A 19,667-nucleotide genomic window follows, 5' to 3' on the forward strand; every position below is an offset into this window, starting at 1 on the left:
ACGGGTAATACTACAGTATCTACCTTCAGTCGGATGTAGAGGGCTGAGTATCCTGCTCCGGTGAGCCTGATGCTCCTGAAGATCTCCTCTGGTGTCAGCGTCTTTACTTCGAGCGGCTGGAGCCTCTTGCTCCTGTCGGACTTGAAGACGTCAAAAGGTTTGTTGTGTCCTGCCAGCTGAGGGAAGGTGGACCTCAGCAGGTCCAGGAAGTCCGCCTCCTGTAGGTCACGAGGACACTGCAGCTCCTGAACAGGACATTTCTGAAACACTGAAGCAGAGAAAAATAATTGTGAAATTAAGTTTATCTTTCCAACAGTTACCTCTCTGCAGATAAGTTGTTAATTCAGTCACTAATTAACACATATTTAATATTCACCGTTTTGTGAAAGAACATCTGACTGCGAATCCTCCAGTACGCAGACTCTGAGCAGGTGGTGATTGGTTCCTCCGTGAAGGCTTGGTCTGCCAGGCTTCCTCCTCACAGACGAATCTCCGGGAGACCATAACCTGAAAGATGGTCACAATTTCTGATTCTCCTACAGCCATCTATGAATGTTATTATTAAGATAAATATTCAAATGTGATGTGACAATGAAGGTGACTGAAAACTAACTCAGGCCCACTGTGTTTAATGAAGTCAAGGTTTGGGAAAATTTAAAAAGTCTTTCAGTGTGAAAACAGTTCCCCATCTGATTTTGAGAAAATCATGCAGACAAATCATCCATCCAGCAAGAACGGATCATTGTGCACCCACCTGTGGGCAGATATGTGTTCTCTTTAGTTTTTAGTTACCTGGGGTGTATTTGGGTTTGATCAGCTGACGTGGAGGCAGAGCTGGAAGGAGAATCATCTCGCCTCTCTACAGGATGAAGGTCTTCACTGCTGCTCTGAGGATCCTCTCCGGTCTGTAACAGGGTGGTTCCCAAAAAAAACATAAAGCACTTCTTTTATGGAAACAGCAGAAACTATAATAATCGGCGTCAGCCGATACCTGCACTCACAAGGCTGACATAAAAAACATAATTCTGCAGCAGCCTCCTCATTAGCTTAAAATGACAGTTAGCATCCCTAATTTACGTTACTAGCCTCAGCTCCTCCATGGTAACCACCAACCTTTCTTTAACAACCAGCTTTCAGACTCATCTTAAAACTCAAATATAATTTAATTTAACTTAGTTTCAGGATGTAACCTACAGTACAGGACAGAGTTGTACGTAGCAGTGGACTTAATTCTGCTCCTAAAGATTTGGTCTGGACAAAACCTGGACTCGTGTTGACCAAGCAACAGAATTCAGAGACTGTTGTGCCCACATCATTACAGAGACCTGCCCCATCAACATCCCCGATCAGGCACTCGGCAGGAGGTCCATGTTCCGAGCTGTCAGCGCAAGACTCCAGCAAGATGAGAGGAGGTGGACTCTGTAGTTGGTGCTCAAACGCAGTAAAGATGGACTCTGTTTCCTAAATGTCAGACTGTTTATTGTGAAGATGAAACCATATTATCATCTGGTACCCCAGATGCAAATTCAAAAAATGCACCGTGGAATGTTGTTGGTGTATATGTGTGTGTTACGGTGACCTAAAAATGCATCCGGCTGGGATTTCTAATTCGCCCAAAATGTCCGGGATTCGGCTTTTACTTTCTACACTTGGTGATCAATGTGTGGCTTTTTTTGCATTGCTTTGACCTTTCTCTTTAGGTCCCGCCTTCTCGCACGCCACCACTGGTCAAAACTATATCTCAATCATTACCTTCAGCACCACAGCGACAGCGGAAAGACAGCATCAGCTTTCTTGCAAACAGTGGCACATGGTGCCAGGTGGATAGTGCCTCCACAGTAGCCTACACATTGCCATGGTGCCACAAATTACTAACCATTACTCCCAGCCCCAAACTTCCACCAGCAGCAGGTGTCCGTCTGCCTCCTGCCTCCACTCTTTTTGAAAACCGAAATATGGTCACCCTAGTGTATGTTCACTGAACAAAATTATAAACGCAACACTTTTATTTTGCCCCCATTCATCATGAGCTGAACTCAAAGATCTAAGACTTTCTCTTTGTACACAAAAGGCCTATTTCTCTCAAATAGTTTTCACAAATCTTTCAAAATCTGTCAGTGAGCACTTCTCCTTTGTGGCACATCAACATGCTGATCAGATGCTGAAGGATATTGCACAGGTGTACCTTAGGCTGGCCACAATAAAAGGCCACTCGAAAATGTGCAGTTTCACTGTATTTGGGGGGTCCGGAAACCAGTCAATACCTGGTGTGACCAACATTTGCAACACATCTCCTTCGCATAGAGTTGATCTGGTTGTTGATTGTGGCCTGGGAATGTTGGTCCACTCCTCTTAACTGGCTGTGTGAAGTTGCAGTCAGGCTGAGGACGACGAGCATGCAGATGAGCTTCCCTGAGACGGTTTCTGACAGTTTGTGCAGAAATTCTTTCGTTATGCAAACCATAGACCAGCTGTCCGGGTGGCTGATCTCAGACGATCTTGGAGGTGAAGATGCTGGATGTGGAGGTCCTGGGCTGGTGTGGTTACGTGAGGTCTGCGGTTGTGAGGCTGGCTGGATGTACCGCCAAATTCTCTGAAACACCTTTGGAGACGGCTAATGGTACAATAAATTCACGGGCAACAGCTCTGGTGGACATTCCTGCAGTCAACATGCCAATTGCACGCTCCCTCAAAACATGCAACATCTGTGGCATTGTGCTGTGTGATGGCACTGCACATTTTGGAGTGGCCTTTTATTGTGGCCAGCTTAAGGCACACCTGTGCAATACCCATGCTCTCTTATCAGCATCTTGATATGCCACCTGTGAGGTGGAATGATTATCTCTGCAAAGGAGAAATGCTCACTGACACAGATTTTGACACGTTAGTGAACAATATTGAGAGAAATAGGCCTTTTGTGTACATAGAGAAAGTCTTAGATCTTTGAGTTCAGCTCATGATGAATAAGGGCAAAAAAACTGTTCTCTACTGCTGTACATTTATTTATGTTGACTGTATGTTTGTCTACATGTAACAACTTATCACCACAGCAAATTCCTCGTATGTGTAAAACACTACTTGGCAATAAAGCTCCTTCTGATCCTTCTTCTGATGTTTGTTACTGCTATATGGCTACTTATAAATGTTCTAAAATGCACCTACACTGATGATGGAGCAAATACACTATTCTGTGTAAAGACACACAGGTGATGCTGTTTATAATTTAAAGTACCTTCAGTCGGATGTAGAGGGCTGAGTGTCCTGCTCCAGTGAGCCTGATGCCGCTGTAGATCTCTTCTGGTGTCAGCGTCTTTACTCTCAGAGGATGGAGCCTCCTGCTCTTGTCAGATGTGAAGAAGTCAAAATGTTTCTGAGCAGCCAGCTGAGGGAAGGTGGACCTCAGTAGGTCCAGGAAGTCCGCTTCCTGTAGGCCCAGAGGACACTGCAGCTCCTGCACCGGATATTTCTTAAACACTAAAACAGACAACCATTCATTGGGAGGTTAAGTTAAATTTATCTTTCCAACAGTTACCTCTCTGCAGATAAGTTGTTAATTCAGTCACTAATCAGTCAAAACATATCCTGTACCGGTTTTCGAGAGCACATCGGTCTGTGAGTCCTCCAGGATGCAGATCCTGAGATCCAGGTGCTTCTGTTTGTCAATGGCCCGAGGTCTACCGGGCCCTTTCCTGTCAGACTGGCCTCTGAGGAAAAATGACCTGGAGGGTGAAGATTGTTAAGAGGTTAGTGTTCACAGTTACACCCCTTCTGACTAGTTGATTATACATTACTTTTGTAGTAAAGATCTCTATTTTATTCACTTACTTTCTCCAACTACCTCCCTTCCTTGATCTTACTTCCTTTCCTGTCTTTGCTGGAAACTCCTTGAGTTGGTCTGTCTAGGCCTATCCTTTCCTCACAAGACTAGCTATCTTCCAGTTCTATCTTCCGACCACAGAAAGGTCAGCCTTTGGATCCTCCAGTTGTAAACTGGCCTCTTGTATCTTTTTCCAACGCAGTGTTGCCCTCTAAGCATTTCATTTGCACATTAAAATCCAAAAGAAACATATCCTTAATTGCTTTAAAGTAGTAGTTTACATCCCTTATTTACTTTACAAACCTCAGCTCCTTCTCAGTCACCACCATGCTTTCTTTAACAAACAGTTTATAGACTCTAAAAACTTTAGGTTATGAAATTAACCACGGTTCTCTAAGAACATGAGTGTGGTATCTCACTATGGGACATGCCACTTGCGCTGTCCCCCAGAAGCTATTTTCCTGCCTGGCAGACAGACTGTCTGCTCCAGAGAGGAGGGACTTCCTCCTACTATAAGAGCTTGACGTAACATTCTCTCCTCAGTCTTAGTAAGCATACCTCATCCTCGCTCCAGGCAAGGAGGGTGATCTGGTGAGATACCACACTCATGTTCTTAGAGAACTGGGGTTAACTACTCTTTCAACATTTCGGTATCTCACTATGGGATATGGAGACTCCCGTATTGCCAGCCAAGCTTACTCCGAGGACCGGCCATTAACAGCCAGCTAGATAGGCACCTCAGGAACAGAACCCTTCCGTTTTTAATTAATATTTAGATAATCGATTTTTGACATTAGTTAATCGATTCAGAATCTTCCAAGTCCGCATAGCGATGCATCTAAGAATCTATTTTTTCTCCCACCCCTAATAGTAGCGCTAACAAATTATTATTAACCGTCCATTGAGACGTTGAAACTCTTCAATTCTCACTAGTCAGTTTTCAGATCTCTTCTGTCGCATACCCTGAGAAGACTTTTATAATCATACATACAATACTGCAGGCCAATTAATGTATACATTTTTGAAGAGGGATAACAGATGGTTTCAAAGAGAAGTGAAGGAATCCATATACACCAGAGTGGAGAAACCATCTCTCAACAAGGGATGAGGGCAAAGACACCACTTATCCCCTCACCTACAATGCTGTCCATTCATCCCTTCCCAAGAGACTGAACACACTCTCATATTTAGCAATGCCAATGACGGCCGTCCAGACTTGACCTCAGGTGACTCAAACGACTATAATGACTGCTGTCACGACAGCCAGGAGCACTAACGTACCAATCGTTATCCATTACCTTGATAACAACCTCACAGAGGTTAAAACACCTGGAATTTCCTGCCAGTCAGTCAGAAGTAAAGAAGTATTTTGGATGAAGACAAAACATCTTCCAGTAAGTTCAACCAGTCCAGATTTTAACCCTCTTTAGATAACTACAGTATGACCTTGACTTGACATCAGGCTTGACTTAAACATTGCTTCCTAACTTTGTGAAAACAATTGCTGCGTTATCTCCCCTGGCAAAGTGTTTTCGGGTCTACCAGCACACTTCCGACACATCATGTAGTTGGCGCGTAATTAAACTTAACCGAAACCGATCCAGGTTTTTGAGTCAGTATATCCGAAATGAGTATTGCACACATTATATAAGGATTTAAAATATTTTGAAGGCAACTGACCCTTTACTAAGCCACGCCCCATATGCGCAACTGGCCAATTAGCGCACAATCCAGAAAATGTCTGCTGTGGATTGTTCCTAATGTAATGTTAGTTAGCTAACGCTTGCTAACTTACTACTGAATGTAACGTTATAAAGCCCAACTGTTCTGCTTTTTAAGGATTGTAATAGTGAACAGAGATCTACCCAGCTGTACAGGAACAGTGTTGATCCTTTATATCATGGTTGGTTCACTTTTACGTTGTGAGCAGAAGGCTTTAGCTTCTGTCTTTATTTTTTTCTCGTCAGCCTGAATAAAACCTTAAAATGCACAATACAACTGCAAAACTGTCTGCTTCTTTCTGAGATCGCTTTTCCCATAAATAAGGCAATATTTCTACAGGGAGTGCAGTAATAGGCAGTGGCAGCGTCGTGATAAAAGTCCGACAGGTCCGACACTTTGTCGGACTTAGCAACAGTAACGGTAACTAAGGGGGGCGTGGCTTAGCGAAGGGTCAATTATCTTTCAAATGTTTTTATACATATGACACATTTAAAATAAAAACTGACAGACTGAAAGTGAAATATTTTCACACTGCAGAATGTTCTGTTAAGTATTTTTTTATGTTACGGGATGTGTAAAGATTAAAATCTGATTTTTTTAAACTCAAATGTTGTTTTGGTTGGACTATAACACAGAGCACACAGAGGGACAGCAGAGAAGATTGAAAATGAGTCAATTGCTGGAATAAGTCGTGTAAAGCCAAGAAAAAATTACCTAATTACCTTGGGCTGAGCCCGGCTTCATCGCTTTTTATCACCACGGCGGGAGTGGACGGAATATCGGTGGTGGTACCGTGGTTTCTCTTTAAAAGGTGGAGTTCTGCCTCTTCCTCCTCCTCAGCCTCTACCGCCTGGTGAGACAAATCTCTGGGAGACGATAACCTGAGACAGAAGACACAATGTCTGACTAGCCTGCAGTCACTCATGAACGTAATTATTAGGATAAATATTTAAATGTGATGGGAAAATGTGAGATTAAAACTAAGTTAACTATGGGCCCACTGTGTTTTATAAAGTCAAGAGTCCAGTAAACTGAGCACATCCAGTGCTGTGCAAAGATTCCAGTTTTCTGTTACCTGGGGTTCATTTGGCTTTGACCAGCTGACGTGATGGCAGGGCTGGATGGAGAATCATCACTTCTCTGTACAGAAACAGAAAGACGCTCAGAACAAATATCTGCATCATGCTGCTGTTATTAAAATGCCACAACAGACAGAAGCCTTTGATTTCATCAATAGTTGGCTTCAATTTTCTACCGATAAGAGCTTTTTTTATTTATTTGATTTTTAAAAAGCCCATATGGCTACTTATAAATGTGAGGACCATCCTGAAATGCACCTACACTGATGATGGAGTGAGGACACTGATTTGTGTAGAGACATACAAGCTGTTTTTAATTCAAAGTACCTCCAGTCGGATGTAGAGGGCTGAGTGTCCTGCTCCGGTGAGCCTGATGCCCTTGTAGATCTCCACTGGTGTCAGCGTCTTTACTCTCAGAGGAAGGAGCCTCCTGCTCCTGTCGGATGTGAAGAAGTCAAACTGTTTCTGAGCAGCCAGCTGAGGGAAGGTGGACCTCAGCAGGTCCAGGAAGTCTACCTCCTGCAAGCTACTAGGACACTGCAGCTCCTGAACCGGACATTTCTGAAACACTGACACACACAAAGATTCACTATGAGGTACGCGAATCAGCAGAGGCCCCACGAAACGATGTTATCATGATACTTATGTCACAATATGATATTATCACGATACTTATGTCACTAAATGATATTAGAATAGAATAGATAAACTTTATTAATACCCAATGGGGAAACTCAATTGCCACCAGCTTACATCACACAACATATAGTATAAACAGAAAGCACAATCATGTAATGTTATCACGGTACTTATGTCACTAAACGATATTATCACAGTACTTGTGTCACAATACTATATTATTAAGATACTTTTGTCACTAAACGATATTATCACAATACTTATGTCACTAAACGATATTATCACAATACTTATGTCACTAAATGATATTATCACGATAATTATGTCACTAAACGATATTATCACGATACTTATGTCACTAAACGATATTATCACGATACTTATGTCACTAAACGATATTATCACGATAATTATGTCACTAAACGATATTATCACGATACTTATGTCACTAAACGATATTATCACGATAATTATGTCACTAAACGATATTATCACGATACTTATGTCACTAAACGATATTATCACAATACTTATGTCACTAAACGATATTATCACAATACTTATTTCACTAAAAGATATTATCACAATACTTGCGTCAATAAACGATATTATCACAATACTTATGTCACTAAACGATATTATCACAATACTTATGTCACTAAACGATATTATCACAATACTTATGTCACTAAACGACATTATCACAATACTTGCGTCAATAAATGATATCACAATACTCATGTCATTAAACGATGCTATCACGATACAAATTTTATAATATAATAATATCACAATATAATATTAGTGGGATTTTAAACATTTCTGCGATGCAATTTATTAGCTTATTTTCCAACTTCACATAATGTCCACAAAAAGAAAACTTTTTTCTGTTTATTCATCTTACTTTCAGTGAAGCTGATTTAGAATTAGCTTTACCGTCCGCAGCTAACACTATCTCTGGACGGTGGCGTGTGAAATGAGCCCTCTTATTCGTGGTATCCTGGAGTATTTTGTTTTCATACGATAATCCCTGCAAATCCCATGTGTTATATCCATCTGAAGTTCATACATTTGATTTAAACAGACATTTAACTTCCTCCTGCACGCTGACGGTCACCAGAAAAAAAACTCAGCAGCACCGTCTAGTGGACTGAAAAAGCAATTGATTTTGTTATTCTGGTGCCAAAAAGTTACATTCTCATGTGCAATTTATATAATTACAGATCGGTGTATCAATACGTTATTGCAAAAGAAAATATTGCAATACTCTGCTGTACCAACACCCCCTAATCTTTCCAACAAAAGCCTTCATACAGATTGAGTCACTAATCAATCAGTACTGGATAGGTCTTTGAAATGTACCGCTTTTTGAGAGCACGGCCTGCGAGTCCTCCAGGATGCAGATCCTGAGGGTTAGGAGTCTCCGAGGTCTGCTGGCCCTTTTCCTGTCAGACCAGGCTGTGGGGGAAATGGACCTAGAGGATGAAGATTGTTAGCAGGTTATTAACAAAATAAGACAGCTTAGTGTTTATTGCAGTTATATCACTTCTGACTGGTTGATTATCACTTTAGTGAACATACTGTACTTGAAAAGTTTGTGGACACTGGAGCATCATTACACCCATGTGTGGTTCATCAATCTGCTGCTCCTACAGTCTCCACACTGCTGGTTTCAAGCTTTTACCAGATGTTGAACCAGCTGCAGGGATTTGTTCTCATTCAGACACCAGAGGTTTCAGTGAGGTCCAGCACTGCCAGATCGGGCTCACAGTCCAGTTCATGTCAAAGCTGGATGAGGTTGAGGTCAGAACTTTGTACAGGCCAGTCAAGTTCTTCAACACCCAACTGGGGAAACCCATTTTTTTATGAAGCAGCTTTGTGTTGTGGGCAAAAATACTGTTGCCACAAAGTCCCAAAATATCACTGTATGGTGTCGAATTTAAATATAATTAATTAGTGAACGCCACAATAGATACTGTAATAACAACAACCTAACAACGTGTTACTATCACCAGCACCTTGCTGCTCAACGCACCTTGCAACAGCTAAACAATCATCCTGAGCAACCATACTAAGCTAATAAGCATCCTAGCACTGGAACTAACAATTATTTTCTTTATAATCTATCATTTTCTTGTGGAGCGGACAAACCTGGACTCCTTAATTTACTGTTCTTGGCTACTGTAAAAAATTCTCCACGTAGAGCTGCACCTCCAGTCACCAGTCCGTCAAGCTCCTGCAGCTTGCAGACGACAACTCTCACTGGGCTCATCTCTGGTATCATACTGGTGGGAGACTGTCCCGCAAAGTCCACTGACCGACTGACACTGACGCTCATTTAGATTATCAAAAATAGTTGGCTAGAAGCTCTAGTCTCTGGTGGTTGTGGGATTTGTGACCTTGATTTGGTTTGATATTCAGGGTCCTTCAGATGGTCTCGTGTGGGGCTGGTTGCTGGTTGCTGCTGCTCTCCATCATCATTGTACCACATGAGGGCCAGGCTCCCAGTGTCCCCCACACCTGGACCAAAGATTGGAAAATTAAAAATGCCCATTACTTCCCAAACTCCACAATTACCAGCAAACGGTCACTTCTAATTTATGCTGTACAATCTAAAGGAATTGACGATGAAAAGCTGTCTGTGAGTTTTAGTCGAAGGACGTGTCCGTGGCATGCTGTCAAAGTTCGATGGTTCGCCATGAAACAGGATGTTGTTTTAACTTCACTGTACACGCTCAGATCTGGACAAAATTTGACGATTTGGTAACACACCAAATCACGACAATGTTCACTCAATGTGATAGAGCCACCACATGCCAGAGGAACATTTTGTACCTTTTAAATTACTTATTTGACAGATTTACTTTACAAATTAGGATTATTTTTTTTACACACAAAACGTTAAGAAGAGAACTTTACAGTTTCACCCATTTATTGAAGTGATTCGTTCCTAATAATTGATTTGTTTTCCTAATTTTATAACACGTTTAATAGAAAGTGTGTAGACCCACCTGACTGCTTTGTGTGCCCCTCCTCCTCCCTCACAACAGCTTCGTGGCCTTCTGGATCTGGGTCTGAGATTTGGGCTTCTGTTTTCAATCAAAAGTAAAAGAAACTCAGATAAATATATCAAAAAGTTCCATAAAAATGCTGCAATGATCAGCCGAAGGCCACTTGTGTTTTCATAGCAGCTTCATCATCGTACAGAACAAGGCGAAGCTCAAACACGATAATAACAAGATAATCACATGTAATTAATGTCCCGCAAGTTAACGTTATGTCCCATTATAAGCAGATTTAAACGGCAGGGCCCATGAACCAACGTCACACTTGACATTTACAACATTAAGTAACACTTTTTATATGCCGATTTGTAAGTCACATCATGAAAATATGTGTAAGTTTTCACTTTATGTCCTCATGAGTCTGCAGGTTTGTCCGCGAGCACAGAAACTTTAAATTAGCGTTTTTTTAAATGAAGTTCCACAACTTGAAAAAACAAAGCCTGTTATTTCTTCCTGCAATAATTGAGCCACTGACCTCTTCTCTCTAGTTTGACCCGAGGCTGCAGCACCGCCTCCAGCTGCCTCCTCTGCCGGTCGATCTCCTGCCTCAGACCCGAAGCCTCCTCCTCGTACCCGGCTACGGTTCTCTCCACAACCGCGAAGATTTCCTGCGCGGCTGTTGTCAGTTTCTCTGCGACAATTCCTCTCAGGATCTCCGTCTTGGACATGTTATTGAGGCTGTCGAGGGTCCCCGAGCCGCCGCTGTTCCCGTTCATCCAGTAAAGCATCTTTATTTTCCTCTCGCAGCTGTGTTTTGTTTATGCACAACTTTGTTCGTTTGAACGGGGTTGTTCCGGGTTTTGGTGCAGCTACAAATTGTGTCCGATGAGACACAAAAACAAAGCGGTCTGTTTGGAAGGTCAAATCAATAACTGATTTGATTTTCTTCTCTTCACTCACTCGTAGCATTTTGTTACCTGGTGAATATAATCTATTAACATGTCCATTTTTAAAATCATTCTTACTTACTAGCATTTACATATATATATATATATATACACATATATATATATATATATACACATACACACACACACCTAAAGGATTATTAGGAACACCTGTTCAATTTCTCATTAATGCAATTATCTAATCAACCAATCACATGGCAGTTGCTTCAATGCATTTAGGGGTGTGGTCCTGGTCAAGACAATCTCCTGAACTCCAAACTGAATGTCAGAATGGGAAAGAAAGGTGATTTAAGCAATTTTGAGCGTGGCATGGTTGTTGGTGCCAGACGGGCCGGTCTGAGTATTTCACAATCTGCTCACTTCCAGTATGCGGCAGTCCTGTGGGCGAAAACGCCTTGTTGATGCTAGAGGTCAGAGGACAATGGGCCGACTGATTCAAGCTGATAGAAGAGCAACTTTGACTGAAATAACCACTCGTTACAACCGAGGTATGCAGCAAAGCATTTGTGAAGCCACAACACGCACAACCTTGAGGCGGATGGGCTACAACAGCAGAAGACCCCAGCGAGTACCACTCATCTCCACTACAATAGGAAAAAGAGGCTACAATTTGCAAGAGCTCACCAAAATTGGACAGTTGAAGACTGGAAAAATGTTGCCTGGTCTGATGAGTCTCGATTTCTGTTGAGACATTCAGATGGTAGAGTCAGAATTTGGCGTAAACAGTATGAGAACATGGATCCATCATGCCTTGTTACCACTGTGCAGGCTGGTGGTGGTGGTGTAATGGTGTGGGGGATGTTTTCTTGGCACACTTTAGGCCCCTTAGTGCCAATTGGGCATCGTTTAAATGCCACGGCCTACCTGAGGATTGTTTCTGACCATGTCCATCCCTTTATGGCCACCATGTACCCATCCTCTGATGGCTACTTCCAGCAGGATAATGCACCATGTCACAAAGCTCCAATCATTTCAAATTGGTTTCTTGAACATGACAATGAGTTCACTGTACTAAAATGGCCCCCACAGTCACCAGATCTCAACCCAATAGAGCATCTTTGGGATGTGGTGGAACGGGAGCTTCGTGCCCTGGATGTGCATCCCACAAATCTCCATCAACTGCAAGATGCTATCCATCAATATGGGCCAACATTTCTAAAGAATGCTTTCAGCACCTTGTTGAATCAATGCCATGTAGAATTAAGGCAGTTCTGAAGGCGAAAGGGGGTCAAACACAGTATTAGTATGGTGTTCCTAATAATCCTTTAGGTGAGTGTATATATATATTAAATTGTACATTAAATATTTTTTGCTTCCTCCAGTCTACTGGCGCACAGCTGACGCATGTGTTGTACGCATCAAGTTAAGAGATCAGCCTGCTGTCACGATACCTGATCCAGCTATTTGGGTCAGAATCTGACCAATAGCTGATAAAAATATCGGATTGCAACCCTAATGCTGTCCAGTGAAGAATGCACAGACCTGTATTTTGGGGAAACAAAACCACCTCTACACAAACAACACAGAACACAGCAACAAGGAACACTAACGAACCAGCGGTATCGATGACCCGAGATAACGACCCCACTGAGGTTAAATAGCTGAGTTTCCCTGCCAGTCAGTCAGAACTGAAGAAGTCCTTTGGATAAGGGACGAAACGTCTTCCAGTAGCTTCAACCAAGTCCAGTTGCCCTTCATTTTAACCTTCGTTGGATAACTATGACCTGGATGACTGAGAATCTTCATAGACAACACAGAAGAATCAACTCCCCGGGTTACCAACATTTGTTTCTGTCACGGAAACCAACGTTTATACCAATGGACAGGGAGAACAAATGGTGAAATGAAACAATGAATGAAGCCATCAAAGTAGAGAGACTATCTCTCAACAGGGGAGGATGTCTGCAACTACAGGTGCTCTGATCAGGATTTTTGGGGCCAATCACAGATCGCTAGAAGCAGTACTGACCGATACCGATCAGCAGGTCTATTTGAAGCCTTCTATATATCATGTAGCATTATATATTTATTTAACTTTTATTAAAAACCCTGCATCATATCTCCTGAACCACACATGATAACACAGAAAAGGTGATGTCTACCCCCATGTTTTGATGGTCAAGGATTGCAAAGATAACATATTCAAGATCATAAACTTTTCAGGTGAAAAGTAAATGGTGAAGTTAGGTTTACACAGTCTGATAAGATGTGGAGTGAAACTTGAGCATATTTCATGTAAACTTTAATTTTCTATCACTCTCTGAAGCCATAATGGTCTCTTATCTTAGTGTCCAAAAGGGGCATTTATTTCCATTGCAACCATATGACAGTTGAACTGCCACTCTGTGGTTACATTGGTGGGGTGGTGAAGGCGTAATGGATAAGATGCACGCCTTTGGTGTGAGATACCCGGGTTCATTTACCCACTGTGACCCATCCACCATTGTGTCCCTGAGCAAGACACTTAACCCCTCGTTGCTCCAGAGGCGTGCGACCTCTGACATATGCAGCAATTGTAGGTCGCTTTGGATAAAAGGATCTACTGAATGAGTAAATGTAATGTACCAGCGCTGCACTCTGCTTGAAACAATCAAACCATTGAAAGCTTTCCAGAATTTCTGTTCACTAGAATCAGTTAATGTATTGAATGTAATAAAATAGTATATTATTTTTCATTCATATTCAAACTGTGGCAGGCATACATCAGTGAAATATTTATGCCCTGGCAGAGTGTTGCATGAATCCAATTAGGACGAGTCGCTGGAACCCTTTGTCTTCCATAATAGACAGCGGTTGGTGATCAAGGCATATGAATAACATCTGCACGCATAATGTGTGAGAGAAAAGGAGAAAGCGCTCTGTTTCTTATTCCCATTCGGTAGGCTAAACTAAAAAAAAAAAACACGGTAATAACCAAAAAAATCTTTACCTTTGTCACGGCCAGACTAGTAGACCCAAGAGCTAGCTATCTTTGAAAACTGCTCATATTACTTTACGTGACTAACCTTCTGGGGGTCTACTTCTACATCTTTGCACATGTTCCAATCGCATATTATGTGTATATTTTCTATTCTTTTATTGTTTCTTTTACTCTTTGTATTACATTCCCCTTTGCTGCGGTGCCAATTTGAACTTCCCAGATGGGGATCAATAAAGAAACATCTTAATCCCTTCCAGTCAGTTTAACTGACGAAGCCTCTTGGGTGAGAGGCAAAACGTCCTCGAGTATCTTCAAACAAGTCCATTTACCCTTGATTTATTTATTTAACCTTTATTTAACCAGGGGAAAAGACCCATTGAGATAATATCTCTTTTTCAAGGCCGCCCTGGCAAACAAAACAACAGTACAAAATACTATTATAAATTAAAACAAGTTGTGAGGTGGATGGATTATCTCAGCAAAGAAGAAGTGCTCACTAACACAGATTTTGACAGATTTGTCAACAATATTTGAGAGAAATAGACCTTTTGTGTACAAAGAGAGTTTTAGATCTTTGAGTTCAGCTCATGATGAATGGGGGCAAATGTGTGCATTTATAATTTTGTTTATTGTATGAGAGGAGGACATTTTGTTAGAAGAGGATAGACTTTAAAGTACCCAATTGATGAAAATTACTGTTGTTAGTTAACGTACATGAATAATACACTGCATGTATTTGGTAAAATTTCGCAGTAAAAAGATATTGCGGTGCATCACATTTTTTTTTTATATATCACGCAGCCCTACTGAAGGACAGATGTAGTTTTCAGCACCATCAAAAACAACCTCCATCACCACGTTTCAGACAGAACAGGTTGATAAAAGGAGTTTTTTAGGAGGTGGATGCGTTCAGGAACAGGTTTTCCTCCCCCTGGTGGCTCTTCATGTGTGTTTTCAGACAGTGGCTCTGAGTGAAAGCTTTGTCGCAGACGCTGCACTGGTAAGGTTTCTCTCCGTTGTGGGTTCTCATGTGGACCGTCAGGTGTTCTTGGCGAGAGCTCGCTTTCCCACAAACCCCACAGACAAACCGCTTGATGCCCAGGTGGGTCCTCACATGGTTGTTCAGGTAAGTCTTGTGTTTAAAGCAGCGGCCGCACTCTGAGCAGCTGTACGGCGCCTTGTCGGTGTGCAAACGCATGTGCGCCTTCAGGTCGCCGTTGGATACGAAGCCTTTGCTACATATGCTGCAGATGAACGGCCTCTCGTTGCTGTGCGTTAGCATGTGAGTCGTCAAGCTGCAGTTTGAAAGGAACGTCTTGCAGCAGATGTGGCAGAGGTACGGCCGGTCTCTGGAGGTGTGGTTCTTCTCGTGTGCCTTCAACGTTCCGGGAAGTTTGAAATGCTTCCCACAAACCTCACAGCCGTAACGTCTCTCCCCCGAGTGAGTCGTCTTGTGGCGAGTTAAAGATTGCCGGTCCGCCAAAGATTTACCACAAACATTGCAGTGGTACTTGGTGGTACTACCTGTGTGTACCTTGCTGTGAGTTTTGAGCTGCGTCTTTAGACCAAATGCCTTCAGGCAAATATCACACTTGTGTGGTTTATCAGCCACATGGACCCAACGGTGAGCACTCAAAGCAGACCATTGACCAAAGGTTTTGTGGCAAACGTCACATTTAAACGGTCTGTCTCCTGTGTGTAGAGTGGTGTGGGAGTTGAGGCTACTGATGGTGAGGAAAGATTTCCCACAATATGAACAGTCGTGAGTTTTTTGATACTTTCTAAGATGTCCCTTTAACTCTTCTACAGATTCAAACTGCTCTCCACACACTCCACAAACAAGCTGTGGATCCTCCACGTGACTCAGGGCGTGTTTGATCAAACTGCCCAAGTTCTGGTACAAAAGTCCACAGACTTTACAGGGCGTTTTACTGCTCCCAATCAACTGCCCCTTAATACCAGACGTTTTTGCCTCTTGCTTCTTCCTCTTATTTGGCGACTGCAGCTCAGGATCTGGTTTCCAGTCGTCGTCTCCGTTGAACGCCTCATCTCCATCTTTGTCATCGTCATCACTGGAGTCCACTTGGCTCTCAGCAGCATCTTCATCATCAGCTTCCTCTGTTTCCATGTCCTGTTGTTGTGAAGTTGAGCTGCTGGACTGAACATCCACTTTGTCACCTTCCACATGCTGAACAGGGCAGCTGTGGGAAAAAATTTAAACATTACTTTGTACATACACAGGTAATTGTAGTGTCCTGGAGTCCTCACATTAATCCGGATCAAATTTGAACATAAAATACTAATATTACATAATAGGAAATATTAAAAGGTTTGCTGTGGAGATTTTGACCTCCTATGGGACTAAGCCATTTTGTTTCTCGTGCAAGAAGGGAAGAAAACGAGTGCCAGCTCCATGTACACGTGGATGAAAACAATGCTGGATTTAAAATGTTTAAAATAAAATGGTCTTGAGGAAGAAAATGTATTCAACATGTTTTTTTAAGACAACAAGGATAGTTAAGAGTAGACATTATGAAGAGTGGAACATTTCATTATTGAAGCATTTATGTGTTTATTACTTTTATGTTGCAGCTAGTAAAGGAGAGCGGCTTATACCAATATATCATGTTATATTTGTTAATAGATAGGATTATTAATCTGAAGTAACTAAAACTGAGAAACAAATGTATTGAGTAGGGCTGACCACAGATAGTTGAAGATTCGATGCTTTGATGGGAAGAGCCTGATTTGAGTTTAGTGGCGTTCATACGCCAGGATCATACCATTTTGACTATATGGGGGTGCTCAACCCCCAAACCGCTCTGCCCGCCAACAATTATATCTGGCCCGCAGCCAGATTATGGTGCTTTGATAGCATCAAAAAATATAAATAAATAAATACTTTGATGGCTGTGCTGAAATAGATCTCAGTCATGACAGCAACAGTTACTCACATAATCACTTTCTCTTTAGTGGTTTTGCCTATAAAATAAAAGTGCGAGAAGGCTTGTTTAATGCAATCTTGTATTTGAAGTTCAACCGAGCTTTTACTTTGAAAAACTCTGAACAACATTAAAAATGTCTGTAGCCTGCTTGACACACCTCTGAAAGAGCCTTCAGAAAACGTGATTCCCCTAATTGTCCTCTGCCTGGAGATACTGGGGAAATGCAAAAGCATCTGTAGGTGATGGATGCGGATCAAACACCAAAACAAAAACGTTGAGAAACATTCGCTGCAGAATTCATTTGTTGCAGAGAAAAAAAAACACTGCCCCCATTATATCTTCTCATCCACCATCTAATGGTTGAAAATATTGCTCTGCTTCAAAACTTATTTGCTGACCCCTGCAGTATATTATAACTACTACTTCTTCTTCTAACATATGTACTCAACATAGTGATGAGTGTCTGCACTGCCTGAATTCTACCAGAAGTAGAACAAGAAGATCGTAGTGACAAAATGCGCAACGTGGCGACATCCACAGCAGGGAGTGCCCGCGGTTATGTACATAAAAATGTCTCATTCTAAGGTAATAAAAACATAATGGTTTATTATATAAGGTCTTTACACATCACTGAAAACATAGTTATGCCACAAAGTGCATGTTTTGTCTGCCGCAAGCATTAATTACCCTCAGTTTAGCTGCATATGTACAGTGTAAGTTACAGTGTGTAATGAACACAGACTGTAGCTCTGCAGCTTTTCAAGATTAAAGCGGAGTTACCGCACAAAAACATATGCAAGACTTGCCAATTCTGATTCGACTACATAAATCCTTAGTCGGGGACAGCCCTAGTATTGAGTGAAGTACAATATGTAGTGGATTTGTATTGGCAGGAAGAGATAATCCATCCACCTGCCAGACAGACAGCATGGATATTGCACAGGTGTCACTTAGGCTGGCCACAATAAAAGGCCACTTGAAAATGTGCAGTTTCACTGTAACGCATCTCCTTCGCATAGATCAGGTTGTTGATTGTTGCCTGTGGAATATTGGTTCACTCCTCTTCAATGGCTGTGCGAAGGTCGAAACCCAATGAGGATGACGAGCATCAAGATGAGACGCATGCTGTGATGCATGCCTGTGAGGAATAGGCCATTTGTGTACAAAGAGAAATTCTTAGATCTTTTGAGTTCAGCTCATGATGAATGGGGGCAAAAACAAAAGTGTTGCATTTATAATTTTGTTGAGTGTAGTAACTTTCCACCACAGAATGAATTTGAAGGCAAACTATATAACAAATATGAAAGAGAAAGCGACAGCCTATTCAGAGAAAAGTTACTTTGCATCAGACCTGAGCTCTGGACAACTTGTTGTAAGGAGTAAACACAACCGGGTACTACTGAGCACACAGAGGAACAGCAGAGACGTTTCTAACTTTTGATCTTTCTTTTCAAACACTGAAAATAAGTCATTTGCTGGAATCCGTTGCAACAGAAATCAATGCATGTTCTTTTTAAATTACCTTGAGCTTCATTGCTTTTTATCACCACGGCAGCAGTGGACGAGGAATCAGTGGTGGCGTTGTTTCCCTGTAAAAGGCGGAGCTCCTTCTCCTCCTCCTCCTCTTCCTCCTTCTCATCTCCTGTCTGCAAGAAGTTGTTCCCAAATTATATTTAAAGAAAATTCAACTGATGCTCAATTTAGAGGGTAATGTTTTTTTTGACTATCTCAGATGAAACCTCAGGTAGTATCAGGGCCTTACAGAGGAGGGACCGGTACGTGGTAAAAGAAGACGGGTAATATTACAGTATCTACCTTCAGTCGGATGTAGAGGGCTGAGTATCCTGCTCCGGTGAGCCTGATGCTCCTGAAGATCTCCTCTGGTGTCAGCGTCTTTACTTCGAGCGGCTGGAGCCTCCTGCTCCTGTCGGACTTGAAGACGTCAAAAGGTTTGTTGTCTCCTGCCAGCTGAGGGAAGGTGGACCTCAGCAGGTCCAGGAAGTCCGCCTCCTGTAGGCCACGAGGACACTGCAGCTCCTGAACCGGATATTTCTGAAATAGACAAAGATTCACCAGGAGTTCCACATTACCTCTTAACAACCTCAGTCCAACACACATTTAGTCCATCCAGAACTACATCTTTAATATTCACCATTTTTTGAAAGACAATCTGACTGGGAATCCTCCAGTATGCAGACTCTGAGCAGGTGGTGATCCGGTTCTTGTCGGAGGCTTGATCTGCCAGGCTTCCTCCTCACAGACGAATGTCTGGGAGATGATAACCTGTGAGATGGTCAACATAAGACACGATATCTGATTATCCTGCAGTCATGAACATTATTAGTAAGATAAATATTCCCCGTTATGTCCTGGCAACTCGCACACATCATCTCCTTGTCGCCCTCACGGGGACATGGAATATCCTGGTAACCTAACAAGTAACGTAACTAGTTACTTTTATCACCTAGTAATAAATAAAGTTATACTATTACTTTTGTAAGGAGTAATAAGTAACTTATTACAATTTCTGAGTAACTTGCCTCACACTGGTTTTCAAACCCCACGTAAAGTC

The 19,667-nt window shown here is 42.0% G+C and overlaps 2 protein-coding genes across 2 annotated transcripts in view; both read right to left on the reverse strand.

Moving 5' to 3' along the window:
- LOC119912270 (zinc finger and SCAN domain-containing protein 2-like) overlaps positions 1-10,348 on the reverse strand; it is a 73,668-nt gene extending 63,320 nt beyond the window's left edge. The window contains exons 1-10 of the mRNA XM_038731390.1: positions 10,269-10,348; positions 9,657-9,777; positions 8,620-8,732; positions 6,946-7,187; positions 6,615-6,679; positions 6,262-6,420; positions 3,589-3,719; positions 3,233-3,474; positions 793-905; positions 377-507 (exon numbers count right to left, since the gene is read on the reverse strand). Coding sequence (XP_038587318.1) covers positions 377-507; positions 793-905; positions 3,233-3,474; positions 3,589-3,719; positions 6,262-6,420; positions 6,615-6,679; positions 6,946-7,187; positions 8,620-8,732; positions 9,657-9,748 — 1,288 coding nt within the window. The 5' untranslated portion in view covers positions 9,749-9,777; positions 10,269-10,348. The remainder of the gene's footprint in view (positions 1-376; positions 508-792; positions 906-3,232; positions 3,475-3,588; positions 3,720-6,261; positions 6,421-6,614; positions 6,680-6,945; positions 7,188-8,619; positions 8,733-9,656; positions 9,778-10,268) is intronic.
- A 4,694-nt stretch (positions 10,349-15,042) lies between these two features.
- LOC119911971 (oocyte zinc finger protein XlCOF6.1-like) lies at positions 15,043-16,278 on the reverse strand. Its single transcript, XM_038730943.1, has one exon. It carries the CDS (start codon positions 16,276-16,278, stop codon positions 15,043-15,045), a length of 1,236 nt encoding a protein of 411 aa, XP_038586871.1.
- Between the last annotated feature and the right edge of the window lie 3,389 nt (positions 16,279-19,667).

Source organism: Micropterus salmoides, unplaced genomic scaffold, assembly GCF_014851395.1.
Source record: "Micropterus salmoides isolate LMB-PRFRI ecotype aquatic unplaced genomic scaffold, ASM1485139v1 Ms_hic_scaffold_2, whole genome shotgun sequence".
Classification (NCBI taxonomy): Eukaryota; Metazoa; Chordata; class Actinopteri; order Centrarchiformes; family Centrarchidae; genus Micropterus; species Micropterus salmoides.

Excerpts from the sequence above, each read along its gene's own strand:
- LOC119911971 (XM_038730943.1), bottom strand. The coding sequence starts at position 16,278 with ATGGAAACAGAGGAAGCTGATGATGAAGATGCTGCTGAGAGCCAAGTG.